General features: G+C 31.6%; 1 protein-coding gene across 1 annotated transcript; it reads left to right on the top strand.

Moving 5' to 3' along the window:
- Window positions 1-173: 173 nt before the first annotated feature.
- LOTGIDRAFT_161149 (hypothetical protein) lies at window positions 174-16,707 on the top strand (the record flags this gene model as incomplete). Its single annotated transcript, XM_009056494.1, has 35 exons — window positions 174-225; window positions 425-573; window positions 944-1,034; window positions 1,354-1,444; window positions 1,787-1,875; window positions 2,281-2,338; window positions 2,491-2,552; window positions 2,853-2,955; window positions 3,089-3,162; window positions 3,399-3,460; window positions 3,759-3,798; window positions 4,063-4,116; window positions 4,396-4,482; window positions 4,677-4,800; window positions 5,030-5,121; window positions 5,628-5,745; window positions 5,939-6,107; window positions 6,372-7,421; window positions 7,597-7,822; window positions 8,114-8,226; window positions 8,470-8,598; window positions 8,908-9,216; window positions 9,447-9,792; window positions 10,722-10,812; window positions 11,160-11,321; window positions 12,063-12,269; window positions 12,989-13,119; window positions 13,498-13,668; window positions 13,860-13,946; window positions 14,297-14,446; window positions 14,580-14,671; window positions 14,904-15,029; window positions 15,417-15,490; window positions 16,142-16,275; window positions 16,526-16,707. 35 exons carry the CDS (start codon window positions 174-176, stop codon window positions 16,705-16,707), a joined length of 5,295 nt encoding a protein of 1,764 aa, XP_009054742.1.
- Between the last annotated feature and the right edge of the window lie 1,627 nt (window positions 16,708-18,334).

The following is an 18,334-nucleotide window of genomic DNA, read 5'->3' as shown; positions in this document are numbered from 1 at the left end:
ATTTGGTGAAAAATCTTTTTTTTTAAATATACCTTAAGCTATGTAAATTAATTATTTATCATAGGCTTACATGACACTGTAGAAATTAACAAATGTGTAATATAGGCTAGGCCTCCCGAGGCAAAATAATTCTAGAAATCGAAAACTGTAGGTCCCTTGAAAAAAACCAAAAAATGGTAGAATTGGGTATTCTGTCAGTAGAGCGGTGGACAACATGCAAAAGCGGTAGAAACCCGACAACATCGGTAGATTACACATGTATGGCAACTGTCCCTTTAGCAAACTTATTTTTTGTTGATCCTCAGGGCCCTTAGCATAAGTAGCAGTGATGCCCAATTTCTAATTTACCGTGATTAGCATTCTTTCATATATATTTTTTTGCACTTTTTCACACTTGTTGTATGAATAGTAAACTGTATTTCAGGTTTATTTCTAGCCATGGATTCATCTGATGATGACAGTGAAGATGTTCCCACAGCTTTCATGGTAGGAACATCACAGGTTGAAACACAAACCAATCAAGATACTAAGACAATTCTTCAAAATTTGCCTGCTTTGACAAAATCATCAAAGGTACTTTTAATTAGTTTGACTTACTTTTTATACTCCTATATGAAAATGGGGACGTTTGGTTTTGATAGAATGAACGGTTTTGGAGTAATTGCCCATGACCTAGTAAATTTGCTTCAAATTTCCATAAGCTTATATAGATGAGTTTTGTTTCAAGTTTTGATTTGGTAATATTGGGAAGAACGGCTTTGGAGTTATTGCCCTTGACCTAGTAAAATCGTGTCAAATTGAGCGTGTAGACAGCGTCAAGTGGGTTTATTTTCTCTTGTATTGATTCACCAATGTACTGTGCCAGCAATGATATTACATATATATATAACCCTTAAATGGATATTGCCTATTCTAATGATAACTGATTTTGTTTGTTTATTAGACTTCTGAATCTGACTCAGCAAAAGAGAAGAGTATATTATTTACTAATAGATTGCTTGAAACAAGCTCTGAAGATGAAGTTAAGAAACAAGGTTGGTCCTTGGTAATTGTTTTCTGTAGTGGAGCAAAGATATTTATGCACATCAAAACATTAAAATGACCAGTCTACTTTATTTTGAAGAAATATAATAATTATTGAAACATATTGTGATCATATGTATTAAACTATGGAAAAAATACTTTATCTGAATGAAAATGATATTACCTCAATAAGAAAAATATATTAGTAGACCTTTAAAGTAATCGTTTGATTAACCTTCCTTCAAATCGAGATCATGATGTAAGCTTATTCTAAACAATAAACCTTTTGATTTTCCTGAGAAAAATAAGAAACTATTATATATTATGTAGAAATGGCAAAGGTTTTAGTGAAAGATAGTGAGAGTGAGATGGAACAGATTAAACATGTTTCAGAGACTAATGATGAAAAAGATAGTTTCAGGTAGGCTTAAGATAATTAACAGAAAGTGAAGTATGTGTTTTCAAAATGCATTTTTAATATGGATTGACATGGAAACATCTTCAGAGATGATATTCAAGAAATACATGAAATATCATATGCAACCAGCTGGCAGATTTTTCACAAAAGCAGTGAGCCACCATTATGTGTCACTGATTTTGTGTATTTTGTACATAAAACTAGGGTAGTGTTGAAAATATGAGCCCTGTGTTATGAAGATCTTCCACAATGTCATTAAACCCAATTTTCATGAACTAAAAGAGAATTGGTTGGTAGGGAAATTGTATTTTAATGACAGAAAACTTTGGATGAATTTTGTTACAGTGATGAAGATATTGTTATGACCCAATCAGCTAGTGATGCCAATATTACTGTTATTTGTAAAACAAAATTTACAGCTGGTAAAAATACAGGTGATCTATTTTTTTTTTCATTGCATAGGAGCTTTTAAGAAATTCTATGGTGCATACATGTAGATTGGCTTCAAAATTTGGTTGGTATTTACAGAAAAGCAAAGTTGAGAAAAACTGGCTCATTTTCATTAAGAAAAGTAAGAAATGTGAGCCTCAGTCAGACATCCAAAGAGTCATGGATTTATATTCTAAACGAATCCAGTTGCTCCATCTGTGTATATGTTAATAGAGGGAAAGTATTTTCATTAATAGATTAATAGATGAAGTACATATACATATAACTGAAAAATAGTCTGCTTTTCAAAACTTTTTATGTAGATGTTTTCATATATACCAAGAAACTGTTACAATGGCCATTGAAATAAGATTGCCTGTTTTCTTTTCACTATTTATATTTGTCACTAGATGAAGCCAGTACTAGTGGTGTAACAAGTTCTCCTGTTGTAATAGCTAATACATTTCAGTAAGTAGTAAATACTTGTTTCTGCTTAAATGGACAATTCACAATGTAATATTAGACTAAAAATGTCATGTTTCATATTTATTTTTAGATTTTAGTTAATGAATCTGGTTAAGACATAGTTTTTGGCTATATTCCTAATCTCATAATTACAGATCTCAAGGTTTTGATTTGGCACCAAGTTCTCAAGAAGATATGTTTTTTGTAAAAGATACATGTAAGTTTTAAAGATCAAAGTATTTCATGTCAAATTGTTACTGAGTTGAAATAACATCATGATGATAATCTAACATTATTTTATAGTAGACAGCAGCACTGTGTTTAGTTTTATATTGATTTATATACTGTTTGAGTTTGTGTCATTCAAATACTGAATGCAAGACAAATCAATTTCTTATTAAAAACAACATGGCTTAAGCAATTATTTGTGTTGTGTTTTGAAAATGTGTGATCCATGGGTTTTTTTTCAGTTACTAGACTTACAGATAGAAAATATTTTAATTATCTTTTTCTACAGGTGATGATGAGGAAATTACGCCAATTAAAAGTAGTCAGAATTTTCGTAGTTTACAACTATCAGGAGAACCCATGATAGTTCCTGAAACTCTTGATCAAAATTTGTAAGTTAACAATGAAAATATATTTTCAAACTATTTTATGCCATTCAGCTAATTCATATCTGTGTTTTAACACCTGTTTTTTCATTATATTGAATCATATGATCGTACTTCAGTTTTTTTTTTTGTTCTTCAGGGGTGATTCCCCAGAAATTATAATGTCTACACCTAGAATTATACCTAATTCACCAACAGATGATAGCTTACTAGGTAATTATGGTATTGATTTAATCCTTAAAAATCCACATTCTTTGACAACATCTCTGGTTAAGTCTTTCTGTGATTTTCTGTACATAAATACATAAATACTGCAATAGCAGTTATGTACATGAGATAACAGCTGACTAATTAATGGTATTTGTGCTCCTTTAGAGTATTATTTTTTTAAGACATATCAGCAGTTCCATCAAAATCAATATTTTAAAACTATATTTTATGTATTTAAGAAGATAATGATAAAAAGGAGGAGACCTATGATCCTACAGCTATAGCTACTTTAAATGATCAGGTATTGTCCATGAGTATTTTTAATAATCATTTCCCTTGACATTAAAATAGTAGACTTGGTCATTTATTTTGAAAACCGATGCCTATTAGAATTGTTAGATATTCTGCAGTATGACTGGTCATTCATTGTAACCTGGACTGTAAATCTATATAACAGTTTAAAAGCAGAGGTTAAAACATTTTTGGGGAATTTTTTTGAAAATCTGACTGTTTTGATTTTTTAAATGATCATATTATGACTTAAAGTAATTAAGTAATAAAGTAAGTACACCTCAATAATGATGAATGAAATGTTGCAGGTCAAAGAATCTGTAAATACTGGTAATGAAAGCAAACCAGGTTGGTATTATATATCCTTATATATAGATTGAATCTAAGCAATAGTGAACAAGGTTTGTGTTGTGCAGGTTATGTAATAGTGACTTAAATCAACAGAGTTTCTAACATTAAGGCTGATAATAAGTCACTTTATAAAATTATAGAATATGATTATTTGAAATCATAAGAATTTTTGGAAAGCAAAGTGAAAAAATCAATACCACTTCTGCCCAGGTTTGTTTTTATTAAGCACTGATATAATTACTATGATTATTTTGTTTGTAGCAGATTCTCAAGACTTAGCTTTAAGATTATCTCCATCTCAACCATATCCTTATAGTAAGTATCATTACCATGCTTGATTACTTCAACTGAATGATGGTCATGGGTTGTAATCGCAGTCGATATGTGAAAGTCTGTTGACCTATATCAAGTCATATTTTCTCATATTTCCAGTCTACATTGTTTTAAAAGGGTATGAATGATCCAGTTATGCACAAGGACCAGCTGGTTACAAGATGCTCTTGAAGATAAGTTGTTATCCTTGTAATAATGGTTGTTTCTTTCTTTTCTTATATTTATTAGTGTAATTGTAGTAGATCCATTGTATATTTACAGATGAGAGTCCATGTCAGTCATTAAGATATGAGGAAGAAATAAATATTGATGATACTGGTAAGAAAACAACCAACTCCTCACTAGCTGGTAAGATATTATTATGATTGAATTTGGTACCTTTATCGGTATGATAGTATACTGATCGGTATACTGTAGATACGTTGGCCTAACTTCATCTTTGTAGATGATCTGTTTGTCAAATAAACAGAGAATAAAGGTATTAAACACATTTATTACCAGAATATTATCCTTATGCATTATTCATGTTCTTATAATTACAGAAAGTTTCCATTTATCAATACCAAGAGAGGGTGTATTGTTACATCCTACTATTACTGATAGTAAACATGGTACCAGTACTGATAATAGTACTAGTCCTGATACTAATAAAACATCACCTTCACAGTAAGTCACATTCATTCATACAGAAACAAGACTTGATCAATAGTCAGTGATGTGTTTTGATATCCTGATAGTAACAACACAGAGTTTATTTTGTGCGACCAAGTTTTTGATTATGACTGACAGTATTTTATATACTTGACAAAATGAACTATGTCTATTTATTTTAACTTCTAAAAGGGAATATCAAATGATTTGGTTCTTTTCTAAAATGTAACAATATCTGTTTCAGAGAGGGAGGATTGGACAAACAAGCATCATTAGATATTGATCACATATGTACAGAGACTGAAAATAATTCAGATACATCATTTCATCTTAATGGTTACTATGTTATTGTATTTAAGACAGGAAAATAAGTTGACTTTATTGATTATACATTGTCATCTTCTTTAAATCTTCAAGTCCTCCTTGGTTGGCTATGCATTGTGCTTATCAAACTCAGGTTTAATTCATGGAAGATAAAAGTCTCTTAAAAGTAAAGGAGTGTCGCCACACAAGACTAACTAACTACTAAAGTATTTTATTAGCTGCCAAAATAGGGCTCTTGACTTGGGAATCAGGACATAACCAGCAAAGCAGCTCAAATGTCCAGAAACCACAAACAGCTATTGGACATCAAGTATAGGTTGGCCATAATGTTTGTTTAACGCAAAATAATATATAATGGATATTGTGGAATGGATGACTTAATGGAGATGATCTCAACATCTCAGGAATTTGCTCTAAACTTCCATTAAAACAGAGTTTGATCAAATGTTGAAACAGTTGATTTATAATGATGATAAACATTTCTCTAGAAAATATTGTTGTTGTTGTTGTTAATTTAGTGCCTCAAGTGTTAGAAGGTGATAATATATGTGATGATACAAATCAACAAAATGTATTCAATTTGGCAAAAACTGGTAGTAAAAGACCCAAACATGTATCAACATTTATAGAGGAGAGGTAGGTGAATTGAATTAATATTTCATTGTCTTCAAAGATAACTACAATATATAAAACCAGCTCTATTACCTAACTTGTATTTTATAGAAAGTAAAATATAGTTGTTAAAAAATTCCTAAATTAGGTTTTTGTACTATAGTAGCACAAACTTTGTTGTAATTGCCATCATTATGAAATTAATTGGTCTTTAAAGCAGTGAAGATGTATTTGCTTTTGAGAAACGACGTAAAATTACCAAGGATGATGACAATGAAAGAGAGAATGCATCTGAACCAATAGTGGTAGAAGAACAGGAATCTGTAGATCCCAATGCTGAAACTCAACCTTCTAATGATGATTGTTCATCTGTTACAGGTGAAAAGGTAAGATATTTGAGCATGTTTATTAATCTATTTGTAGATAAATCTTGATGGTTTTTCTTTTTACTTTACTCTATTTTGACTTTTATCAAACACATTTCAACAATCAAAATGATATGACAACTGTCAAAAATGGTACTGCAGAAATGGCTACAATTGAAATCAAACCAATATTATTCATATATCATTTTTCTAATGATAAATCTATGTTCACATAGGGTCTCTATGATAAAGAAGCTAGTTAATTGTATTGGTATTGTATTTAAGCAATCTGTAGTAGAAACTGAAGATACTCAGCTGTATAAACCTGATAATAAAGCTAAACAAAGTACTAGTGTAGAGATTATAGAGGCAGATGAAGTGGGCAATCTAATTAAAAAACCTTCAGTCATTGTTTTGGACAGTGAGGAAACTGAAACTGAACATAGGGATAATACAACATACACATCTTTATTGGAGAAGAAGATACCCAGTGATGACAAGATGTCCAAAGCTGCTGAAGAAATGACTGATGTAGTTCAACCTATTGACAAAGACATTCCCCCTGATCAGAACATCCAACGAGCATCACAATGTTCTGAAGAAATACCTCAATCACAATCACTTAATAAGATGAATGAAGAATCTAAAGACCAATCAGGCTCTCTTGGATCCCAATCCAAGCCGGCTCAAAGTTCTCAGAACAATCAGAGTTTGCTTTTAAAATCAGATTCTGAAACAAAACAGAGCTCACAAGTGAAACCATCTCGGACTAAAGAGTGTTCACAGCAACAGCTAAGTGTCCAGTTAAAACCAAAGTCACAAGCAAAAGCTGGTACCGAAACAGTACAAACTTCTCAACCAAAATCAGACTCTCAACAAAATCCAAATCAACAGATTCAAGCTAGTTCAGTACTAACTGAAGGTCGACAAGTTGATAAAGATTCAACACCAAAGCAGACTGTAGAATCAGAACATGTACCATCAGCAAGCTCTCAACCAAAACAGAGTTTAAACACAGGACAGGAATCTATTCTGAAACAGCCCTGTACAAAACAGAATTCCCAAAATAAAAGTGCTGAGTTGGAAAAGGCCACCTCAAGTCGTCAACTTGAAAAAGAAGTGTCTGTAGAAGACCATGTACATTTTCAAATTGATGACCAGAAATTGTCACAAGATGCTTCTGAAGCTGCACCTAAAGCTCAAGAGGATGAAACTGCTGATCCTTATTTATTCCTTGGTACACAATCACAAGGCTTATTGGGCACTACAGTCAGTGTTACTACTTCTGCTACTCATCCTGATCAATCAACAAAACAGACTTCTAAGTCTCCCAAGGTGAGGGAAAACTCTTGCACTCTTTTATGCCAATATCAAATTCTGATTAAAATGCAAATCTGGATGTTGTGTTTCATGGTTTTTCTGAAGGTGACACAGTTTTGCATCTGAAGAAAATCATTATGCAGAATTGTTATTGAATCAATATTGCTTTCAAAACGAAATTCTTTTTTAGGCTATATCTGGGAAGAAGTTAAAGAAACTACCAGCTAAAAGAATTCTTCCAAAGAAAACCCAGATAATAACTGAGACCCGTTCTTCTACTGATGATCAACAAATTGGTCTGTCTAGACATACCACTCTCCGTAGAAAGAGAACATCATCTAAAAAACAAAGTAAAGCTAGTGATGAGTTTGTACGACCTGAAGAACCAGTTACTACACCTTTAAGATCCAGGACAGGTAATTCGTTGTCTGATTAGTACTTTGAATATTTTTCCTTTTGTCAGTGATGACATTTTTGTTCGAATCTAAAACTCCTCCAACAGCTGTTATAGAAAAAAAGCAGGTCAATTGGTGGTGCCATGATGATTATTTTAGCCTAATTATCTTGTCAATGTTTTTCACTTCTATGAGGTGAAGGTGTATCTGTAACAATATCTTAAAATTCTTTGGAAATAGGTTGATGAATTTAACACACCCATTGTTTGCTTTGGGGTTTTGAAAATGTTAATTCTATATGTCTATATTCAGAAGCAAGAAGCTCTCATGAAACACCAAGTTCTGTACAGTTACAACATGGTGAATCTTCAAGACCACAATCTCAAAGGAAAATGGACTTCCAAGAATTTGCAGAAGCCTTACAGGTAAATCTAATATTTGGTTTGCATACTGGAGATACAACACTGGCTCTTGTCCTGATCTGCTGTGGGAAGCTTTGGTAGGTGAGCTCACTGAGCTGAAACTAAAAGATTTTGACTTGAGAGTTAATTTTCTGAAACTGAGTGATTTTGACAAATCATTAAAAGAATTTAAAAAAGACATCTTTTCTGTAACACTTGTTAATGACATTTTTTCAGGTTCATGCTAATTGAGTTTTGTTATTTTAGAAAAGTTCCAGTTCTAGTATAAGTTCTCAGGAAGAATTAGAGTATCATGAAGTCACCACAAAATATAAAGTGGTAGATATCACTATAACTAATAAACGTGGTGATGTTCTATATAATAAAACTAAAAAGGTATGAAATTTAATTATCATCATCTCTTTTACTATTTTAACAGCTTCTTGGTTTATCTTGGCACTTAGCTATCGCTTATAGATGATACAGTTGGCCTGATATAGAATAGGTGCTATGTTTATTGCATTTCTACTAAAAAAGTGAACAAATAAGATTCTATTTGAATTCTTGTACATAAATTGGCATAATCTGAATATTCCCTTAAACAAACTCTTTGTCAACTCGATATACTCAACAAGATGATCCAGATTGTAAAAAAAACACTTTTAACCCTTTTTTTTTAGCCAAATTTCCTCTTTCTTTTAACAGGAGAGGGAAGAACCAATTGTGGTAAAAAGAAAAATCTCTAAAGAAGAAGTTCATCAATTTGAATCACCAAGAAGTTTAAGTACATTAAGTTCAGGAGAACTGGGTGACATTGAGTCCTTGTCCCGGTCTAGTGGTTCTAAAAATAGCTTACCACAAAGTCTAGATAAAACCAGTCCTAGTTTAGATGTTCTATCACCATCATTACAGAAATCTAAATCTGATTCATCACAGACCACACATATAGCAGCTAGTTCATTACATTCTGATATAGCTAACACTCCTAATGAATCACCTATTGGTAATGAAGAGGTAAGTGATTATTGGAAAGACTTTCTGTTATCTTCCTGCATCAGAGAAATCGTCTTTACATGTGTTACATAATTTGAATTGTATATCAACATTTTTTAGAACGGCTATTCAAAAATATTCTATTCCTGTTAACAGAATCTAGGTTCAAAATATTTTAAAAATAATTTGTTTTGTTAGAAATCTATAATTATTCAGAGAATTATTTGAGAACAATGTCTTGTAATTTGTAGATGGGTGCTCATACAGGAGGTGTAGAAATTTCTGATGTCATATTTACCAGTCCTGAGACATCTGATACAGCTAAAAAACATTCTGAGGTACCTCGAACAACTAAATCAACCAGTCCATTGGTTCGTAAACAGGCAGCTGACTCTAGTAGTCAAGATACTAGTGAAATAGAATGTGCTCAACGTCAGACCACAACTACCAAAGTGCCAGATGATCCAGGTTTAGATGAGAGTGGTGGATTTTCTGTTCGTGGTGGCACTGCTAGTGTTCATTCTTCATCATCTGGTAGGAAGGAAGATATTTCAACAACACCTACTGGACGTTCTTCTAAAAAGAAAACTGGCACTGGTATGTTTAAATTTTCAGCGATGATATTTTCATTTTTACATGATGATTTCATTTATACTGAGATGTACTGAGGTGTACAGACAATATAACTCTTGGTTATATAGGTTCAGTTCAATTGCTACATGTCATTTTATAAAAAAAACATTGTAGCGTAGAGTTGGACGATATTATCGAAAAACTCGGTATGAGAAAAAAAAACTAGCGATATGATATGGCATTTTTCAGGTATACTGTTGCAATATTATAGTGACGATATTTTTGCAATATCAGTCTAAAAGACGATATCTTGAGATTTTGGCATTGAGATAAACATTTAGTATATTCTTAAATTCAGATGTTAATTTTATGCTGATCAGTTTTGTGGCATTTTGCGGAGGTTGGCAAGAATTCAGAAATCCAACCTCTTTCAGCCAAATAATCTTCTTGGACTATTGGTTCTTATGCTATATGATGTATTTTTTTACATGCTACAGCACTGATATCTCACACTCTTTTGGTAAACTCTAGATTTTGATAAGGAAATGATATAATGTACATTATATGCATAACAACAAAAAAAGCAACACCAGATAGATACCTTTGGTTTTGATAGATGAAAAATATAACTGTGTCAGATTGGGAATATCCCAACCTAAAATTCCAAGCTCACAAATGTGTCTTAGATCTTGTGTCTCAAGCTGCAGTTTTCGAATACTTTTAAACAGAAACAATAATCGAGATACTTTATAACGCTATAAAGAGTTTATTTTCGGAAATTTTCTATATCATGATATTTGAACCTATCATGATAATAAATTAACAATATTGTGATACACATAAAATCCCATATCGCCCTACTTCAATTGTAGAGTGTTTATATGCAAGTATCTTCTACCACTCAATATTTTTGCTGTAACTGAGAATATCAGAATATTTGAAAATAATTTCAGGACGAGGTAAGCAGTCTGTAAAGAGTAGATCTAAGAATACAACAAGTACTTCTACTACTACAACCACTACTACTGACACTTCTAAAACCAGGTTAGATTAATTGTTGTACTATGTGATATTGGAAGGTAGGAAACTAACCACAAACCAAGGAAAAACTGGTAGATGACAAGGGCCAAATTCTGGGAAAAAAAACTTTAAGATTTAAGATTTTAAGAAATACAGTAATCTGATTGGAAATCAAAACTAAAATTGATCTGAAATCATTTAAAGTGAAGTTTTTGAGTTTCAAATGTGCTGAACATTTTGTCAAATATTGTGTAAGTTTCTAATGACAGGGAAACATATTCTATCAATATATCTTTGTGAAAATTTGTTACTACTGCCTCATCAAGCCTTGTGATATAACTAATAGTAAATTGTTTTATGGAATATTTTAGTCCTGAGATACCAATGATTGGTGGTAATAAAGATACATCAACTACTACTATGTCTACCAAACCTACCTATGCTAGTAAGTTAACAGAAGGATCAGCTGTCATGGCAAAATGGAAAGATGGTTATTATTATCCTGGTACAATAAAACAAATTGATTCAGAAAGGTAATGACTTAAAGGACTATAGTCAAAAAGTCTAAACATTTAAGCTGGAAAAGACTTTGAAAAAAAATCATTGAAGAAATTGAAATAAAAGTACCAAAGCAAAAAACTTTGATACTATGGGGCCAAAGAAAAAAGTTGGTTTAGATACATGATATTGCAAAAACAAGATGTTTTTTGTTTAATTTCTGGATTTTATGAATGTTGTGACTTAATCAAGTAGAACAGACAAAATGACTGCCAAGTTATGACCAAGATTAGTTACGTATTTTTGCAATTTAACTGTGAGTTGACTTTTCCTGTTTCTATATTTGTAGAGTAATGGTATCATTTGATGATGGTGATGTAAAATATGTTTTAATTTGTTTATATTTGTAGAGTAATGGTATCATTTGATGATGGTGATGTAAAATAGGTTTTAAGTTGTTTATATTTGTAGAGTAATGGTATCATTTGATGATGGTGATGTAAAATATGTTTTAATTTGTTTATATTTGTAGAGTAATGGTATCATTTGATGATGGTGATGTAAAATATGTTTTAATTTGTTTATATTTGTAGAGTAATGGTATCATTTGATGATGGTGATGTAAAATAGGTTTTAATTTGTTTATATTTGTAGAGTAATGGTATCATTTGATGATGGTGATGTAAAATATGTTTTAATTTGTTTATATTTGTAGAGTAATGGTATCATTTGATGATGGTGATGTAAAATAGGTTTTAATTTTTTTATATTTGTAGAGTAATGGTATCATTTGATGATGGTGATGTAAAATATGTAAAGAATAGTAATATATTACTAGTTAAACAGTTACCTATAGGTCAGAGTGTAATGGTACTGTCTAATGATGGCTATTTTGATACAGGGATGATACTGGGTCATTTGACTTCTGATTCTGATGAATCTTTTTTATATCAAGTAGAGAAAGATAATGGTGAAAAACAAAGGTACAGTTATTATAGTATTTGGAATAGGTTACCACAGAGTGTCTTTTACTCGGTACAAAGCTGGGCAACCAATTTAACAACAATGGTTGCTCTTTAGGCCATGAAATAAAAATCAGATTGTACAGTTTGGACATATTTATACATATTGATTAATTTTGATAAGGGTAAATATAATGATCTACAAAGTAGAACTGTTGGTAAAACAACACAGTTGACCTATTGACCTCTGACATCATGTCAATACCGGTATAATATATAGAACACTTCTCAAGAGGAAACTAAGATCAGATTTCACAGGTTGTTGAAAAAGTCTGGTTGACTTAAAAAAAAAAATCAGTAGCCCAAAATATTAGACTTGCGATCAACTTACTAAGATGACGTAGTAAATGTCAAGGAGATGAAATAAAGATGTAAATTCAACAAAACAATGCTGTGGACGACATGTGTAAATCCTTCGCAGATAAGATCTTTGTAAGTTTGTTTTTGAAACATGTGTTAGAATTGGTGAATTTTTTCGGAAAATGGTGGTAAGAATTTGAAGACTGATATCATCTTAATAATAATTTTTGTGTTTGATAAATATGATTAGTTAAAATGATCACATATACTTAAGGAAAGTAATATTTTTGCCTCGGTCGGATTGTAAGCTTTTATTTAAACGTCATCACTAGATCCTCATCCAGTTTACTACAGTTAAATCCAGATTGTTGTCATTCCAGATATTCTCACAGTCAAGTAATATTAAGTGAAGATCAAGCAGCTTGTTTGATGAGTGATGAAGAATTAAGAATAAGTCAACCAGGAGGAAGCCATGTTTCAACTCACATCAATCCAGCTAATGTATCATTAGGTACAACCTTTTACTTTGATCTAAACAGAGCTGGTTGGGTCAAGTTTAAACAGAAATTCAGAGAAAAGTGATAAATAATTTACAATTATACGACTTTGTTGATAGTCAATTTTGTTTGCAGGGTTATTTTCTGAACTTTTTTTGTGAAATAAGTTTTTGAGCTCCACTTCAATGATTACTGATTTCAAGAGATAGGTAGTGCTGTCCCAATCTCTGTGGACACCTTATACCACTTGGCAGGCAGTTGATTTCTGTCAACTCGGGAACTGTTGACTTAGCTGATAACGTTCATTCCCTGTGAACACCTCATACCAGCATGGTTATCTACTCAGAATCCCTTGGATAAGAGTCTACATGTTTGTGGTGTGTTTCTTGTAGATAATCTAGTAGAAGGTAAAAGAACAAGATCAGCTAAGAAAGACTCTAAGAAGGAAATGCGAGAACCAAGTGAAACTAAAAGATTAGGTAGAAAACGGAAAGCGAGAGAAGGTGGACCAATGGCTACTAGTACTCCTACTCCGAAAGGCAAAAGATTACAAACAGAAAAAGGTATACAATATGTAAAAGATTTTAATAGGATAAATGATGTTATGTTGCTAAAGGTTTGAGCCGATAATGATGTTGTTAGAATATTGTCAAAGAACAGCTAGTGTAGAATATTACAGAAACAAGGTTATTATCCTTATGGAATATAGATTGTGTTCTTATTATTAATTAATGAACATGTTCTATATTTATAGCACATCAATCTTCATCTACTACAAGTAATCTACTAGATTCTCCCTCTACCAGTGGTACTAGACATTCACCTAGGAAAGTTAGAGTTGGTATGTGTTCTACTGTTATTTAGTCACTATTACATTACAAGGTAGTTACTACTGAAAAGGGATCAGACTTCAGATATTTTTTGCACTCAGGATAAATTAAATTGTGCTGAAGATTTTTTTCTATTCTTATTATGTCATCTGCCATGTTGAGGCTCTAAAATATCATTGATAAAAAGGAAGTCATGTGTTCCTATTTTAGTTGACGTGTTGAAAGTGTGGTTAAAGTGGATACAGATAATCAGCAACAGACCATTGCCATAAAGTCTTGACAGTCAGAATGACAGTTGTTCACAAAGTTATTCATCTTATGTATGTTTCCTTCTTTTTATACATTATTTGAATGTTTTCAGGATTATTTGATGACAGTACCAAGACATTTGGCCTATTTAAAGAAATGGCGTTTTTACTTACACATGGTGTAAAGACTAAAGAACAGAAAAGAGAAGAGAAAAAACAATTAAGAGATTCAGATATATCAACTGAAGAGAGTTCTGCTGAAGGTAATTTAAACGCATATTTCCCAGTATTCTTTTAGTTCACACGTATAGAATTTGAATCATACCAATGCATGGCTAATTCATTAACAGCTCCTCTTCCAATAATGTGAAAGTAAAGAGTTTTATGTACTTTCAGAAGAAGAACTACACCCATTTAACAAACATCAGTTAATCAGTTTAATAGTAGAAGGCAGAGGTGTTATATTAAATGAATATGACCAGGAAAAGGTAAAAAGTTTTACCATATTGACTACTTAAATGATAAAAAAAAAAAATTTGCTGTGATTCTCAAGATTGAAGGGCAAGTGTTTCTTCCAATAACAGTCCAAATTGACAATTAGCATCGGCTGGATTTCTTAGTCTTTAAATCCTTGTAGTCTGCAACTACTGTATTTGCTCAATGATTTGAATTGATTTATATTGGTTTAATGATTTTATTATAAATTGTGTCTAATTTCAGATTAATCAGTATAAATGTTGTTATTTGATATCTGATTCACATCATAGAACTGTAAAATATATGCAGGCTCTTGCTGCTGGTTTACCTTGTGTCTCTCATTTGTGGATCATCTTCTCTTCCTCACAGGTATCTTACAGCCTATTAAAGATTTTTCTACCTCTGCGAACATACAAACTTTAATTCTCTTAAGCCTTTTTGAATAATTAATGATTTAGCAGATTATAGAGGGATTCTGTTTTATAGTTATGACACAAGGTTAGTCCACTGAAGAATATATGCTCTTAAAAAGGTAAAGTTTAAGAACTTGCAAAGGGATACAGAGTTTACATACATGTACTTGAAAATCTATTTTAGTCTGTGTAGCATGGAGCTAGTACAGTCATACCATGACCAAATTTGAACTCTTGTTTGTTTTTTTAATTAAGATAGAGGTGGTTGAAATCAGGACAGTATATTAGGTAATTTTTCGTATATCATCTCTATAATGTCTAATATATAGATGGACTATTTCAGGGTAGATTATTAGATTATAAATCTTATATACTACCAGCTGGTATAAATATAGAGAAGAGAAAGTTATGTGAATGGTGAGTAGAGTTAAATGTTGTGTCAAAAATAACAGGTGAAAAGTCAAGCACACTGTAAAACAGCTTTACTTTCCCAGCAAAAATTGTAACTAAGATACAATCAAGATTTTGCGAAATACAGAAATTGATTATTCAGATAAAAAGAGAACTACATGTATTTTGATATATTTCTCTGGTAGTTCATATGTATTGGAGTGAAAATTATCAAGTTCACAGCTCAAAATTCATTTCTACACTATTAGAGCATTGTTATATGTTATTTGCTACAACTTGACTTATGTGTTTCGCGTTCGATTACTTGCGCCGGGCTTCCACAACAATCTTACTCGGGCATTCACGTAAACGAACGGTTTTCGCACATATGGACAGGGCATGTCAAACAATGCCCAGGTAACATTGTCGCGGAAGCGCGGCGCAAGTAATCGGACACCAAATTTGTATTGATCGCATTGTCCGCATCTTCTTGTATTGCACATTGGGATACTTGGCGCGAGTGATGACGTCATCGCTAAAACAAACGCATTCAAGCTTTCACGAGTAAGCGCGGCGTAAGTAATCGAACAGGCAATATATCCTAAGATAAAGATAATAAGTCGAAATATTGTCTATCTCAATTTATTATATACACACTGATTGTTTATATTTTAACAGGAATTCTAGAGGAAGTTGTCTATCTGGTTTAAATGTGATGGTTAATTCCAGTAATAAAGAGTTTGTATCAGCCTGGTCTTCTGTATTGAATATCAGTAGATGTCATCTTATTACCAAATTACCTACAGCTAAAAGTAGGCTATTTCATATTTTATTGTTTGGAGTGTGAAACGTCTTTCCTCATTACTCCAATTGACCATGCTGAAAAAGGTTATGGCCAAGACGGTTGGTCAAGAACCAGCATGATGAGTCAAGGATACTACCCGTGAATCCTTACATTTTTTGACAAACTGGTTTAGATTGCTGTCCTAAGCTGTTATATTTTCCTGGTTTATGATTTTAGAATGTTTGAGATTCAGGTAATCATCCTGTACATTGTTTCAGGTAAAACCAAGTTAGATGTGATAATAACAGATAATAGTTGTTCTAGTACAGTGTTAAAGAAAGCAGAGCAGTTATCAATACCAATAGTGTCTACTGAATGGGTCATACAGTGTTTAATAACATCTCATATAGTTAATTATGCTGGCAATCCCAAATATAGACATGATTATTATGATAAATAGAATAATATTTACCAAGTAGATGAACTATTCTTGCACAAGCTGTGTACTATTTATTATATTGATAAAAACTCACATATAGACAATGTACTATGTATTTATCAAGCAGATTGTTGTAATAATAGCTGAACAACTACTGATAAAGTATAATAAAAGATATCCCAATCTGATTCAAACCAGTAAACAAAAAAGTCTACCTTATGTCTAGGTAGTTTAAGTATTTAAAAGGGTAAGTGTGCAGTTTCAATCACTATTTATTGTACCCAAGAATAAATTGGACTGCTCTGGTAAGTTGGTAACTAACTAGTCATTATGCATTCTGTGAACTTTTTATTAAGAGGCAGACTAGGGTTAGTCTTATGTGTGCATGCCTTGAACTAAATTTATAATGAAATTTACTCTTATGCTCGTTAAGCCATAGATTTCTTTTTTGAAAAAAATTTAAAAATTCAATGCAAAAATAATTTAAGTACGGTAACAAATTATGGGAGGCATGTTTTCATATAAAATATATGAGGAAATAATTTGAATTAGAAAATTGTTTAGTTACATATGTTTACAAACTCAATATAAACACAACACTCCGGTTTTGTCTCCATTTTGCTTTCATATTCTTGCACTTCACTCATTGATAAAGTTTGTGTAAGTTTCTGCTATTCGAACTATGTTGTTGCAATATTGAAAGCATATTTTTGTTAATATGATTTGTCAAAACTGATCAACACTAAAAACTGAAGATCGCACAGTGTCAAACTCTTGAATAACGACATGTTTCAGGTTCTGTTTTAATATTTCCATATTGCTCTATGTATTGAGTACCCTTTTGTTATTTTGATTCTAATATTTGCAACATTAAAAAAATCTTTGTTAGTTAATGTATACATGAACCATTACCATTGATTTTGTTTAAGGACTAGTTTTTTGTGATATTGAATTGAATACATAGGCCCTATTTTAATTAAAAATTGAGGTTATGTTTTGTTATTTGATATAAGGTCCTGTATTTCTGCTGAAAGTGACATTTTTCTTTTAAAGCAATCTTTTATAAGAGACAATGTAGATGAAAATGGAATATGAGTTACCATTGGGAGTAAATTTTGAATATTGTGGTCTGTTTTATTAGAAATGTGTAATGTGAATAGTTGTAATCAAAATAATGTAGTAATTATAAGCGGTCCTACAATTTTGTTTTAATGAACTATAGAAATTGCCTTCTCTACTATTTTTTTTCACAAAAATGATCAAAAAGTACAAAGAAATTTATTATATTATTATTTCACATGTAATCACTGGGTTATCCATAAATATAACTCTTTTGGGTTATCCTATCAATATTGAAATAGCTGGAATCTCTCTTAAGTGATTGGCAATCCAGGGTCTCATTAAACAAGTTTGATTATTAAAGAGAATTAAATATATTTTTGTAATAAACTGTTTTTATAATATAGATCTATTAAATGTGTCCAATGTGTATAATTATGCAAGTACTGTCAAGGATAAAAATGCATAATTAGAAAGAATTGTCAGTATGTGTTTAGTAGTAAAAGTGAGTTTCCAGCAAAAAGGAACCAAAGAAACCATGTTTTAAATGTTGAAGGGGGTTTATATCAATAAATTGGCACCTCCTCAA

This window comes from Lottia gigantea (genome assembly GCF_000327385.1).
Source record: "Lottia gigantea unplaced genomic scaffold LOTGIsca_28, whole genome shotgun sequence".
Classification (NCBI taxonomy): domain Eukaryota; kingdom Metazoa; phylum Mollusca; class Gastropoda; family Lottiidae; genus Lottia; species Lottia gigantea.
Note: the sequence above shows the minus strand (reverse complement) of the source record. Positions and strands in the feature narration are given on the sequence as shown.